The sequence below is a fragment of the Galeopterus variegatus genome, unplaced genomic scaffold, assembly GCF_000696425.1.
Source record: "Galeopterus variegatus unplaced genomic scaffold, G_variegatus-3.0.2 Scaffold10181, whole genome shotgun sequence".
NCBI lineage: Eukaryota > Metazoa > Chordata > Mammalia > Dermoptera > Cynocephalidae > Galeopterus > Galeopterus variegatus.
Window position 1 is genome coordinate 15984 of NW_007736292.1, and position 1284 is coordinate 17267.

Consider the following 1284-nt stretch of genomic DNA (forward strand, 5'->3'; position numbering starts at 1 on the left):
GCGCCGCCGCGCTTCCCAAGCGGCGCACTATCCAGTGCGCCACCGGGCCGGCCCCATTTTGGGATTTTTAATGAAACTTCATTTCTTCACCTCTGAACATACCTTTTCTTTCTCCTTCTACTTAGTATAACTTATTAGCATCATCTAAAGATGATATATATATATAGCAAATTATACATACTAAATTGTTTTCGAGTAGATAACTAGAAAACTCTATCCCTTATGGACATGTAAATGTATTTTACATAAACCAAAGTAGTAGAATTACTCCCTCATGACCTGTCAGAATACCAGGAAGAAAATTCTAGGAAATCAGTCACTAGTCAAGCTGTCTGGTAATACCGTGATTGTCAGAAACCGAATTTCATGTTTGCACACTATACAATTTTACTTATGAAATAGACTTTATTTTTATAGTAATAATCTTTATTGAAGTGGTATAGGAATTACCCAAAAACCCATGGGGAATTATCTGTTCATTCTATTTTGATGACATGTCACTTTCTTATTTTAGGGCACACCATAAATATTGTACTTTTGGACATTCTGAGGAGATATTGAAAGAAGTAAGTGAACTATTTTTCTATAAAAATCTAAACTATAGAAAAATTAATTCTGGTTAAAATGTCATAATTTGACACCTCGAGTCTTGACTATGATTCTATATATCTGATATATTAGGAGAGCCTAGAGAACTTGTACAGTTTTTGAGAAACCAATATGCTATATAATGCTTTATAAATGTCCTGAAAAAGACTTTAATTATATTAAGATTCAAGATCTGAACCCACGGCCTTGGTGTTATCAGCACCGCACTCTCCCAAGTGAGACATGGGCCGGCCCTCAATGTCGTTTGAATATAGGGATGCACATTATAAAATATTTAGAGAATTCAATGCCAGAAAAGGGATCTCTCCCTAGATGAAACATTTTTTCCTTTTACTTTACATGAAAGCCATATATTATAACGTTTGCCCCATTTGCCTTCTCACAGGAAACTCAGAGCCACATTTTCAGCTTAGCTTCAATAAATAGCTCATTCCAGTTGCCTAGTACTTATGTTTTTAATATTTTAAAAAACATAAGTAGCCTGTTATAGAATGGTTTCACATTTTAAGAACTGTTCACATTATAGAACCGTAATAGAATGGTTTCACATTTTAAGCTGCTATAAATCCTTTATAGGAATAGAGTATGCATCATAGTAACGTACCACAAGATATTATACCACAAGATATTTTTATTTCTAGAGTTCACTTGTTAGGTTTTTAAATACTTATTTTA

The 1284-nt window shown here is 33.5% G+C and overlaps 1 protein-coding gene across 1 annotated transcript in view; it reads left to right on the forward strand.

Moving 5' to 3' along the window:
* LOC103609846 (RING finger protein 17-like) overlaps nt 1-1284 on the forward strand; it is a gene marked incomplete at its 5' end in the record, with an annotated part of 25161 nt that overhangs the window by 9063 nt on the left and 14814 nt on the right. Inside the window, 1 exon segment of the mRNA XM_008594121.1 lies at nt 444-566. Within this exon segment, the coding sequence (XP_008592343.1) occupies nt 444-566 (123 nt within the window).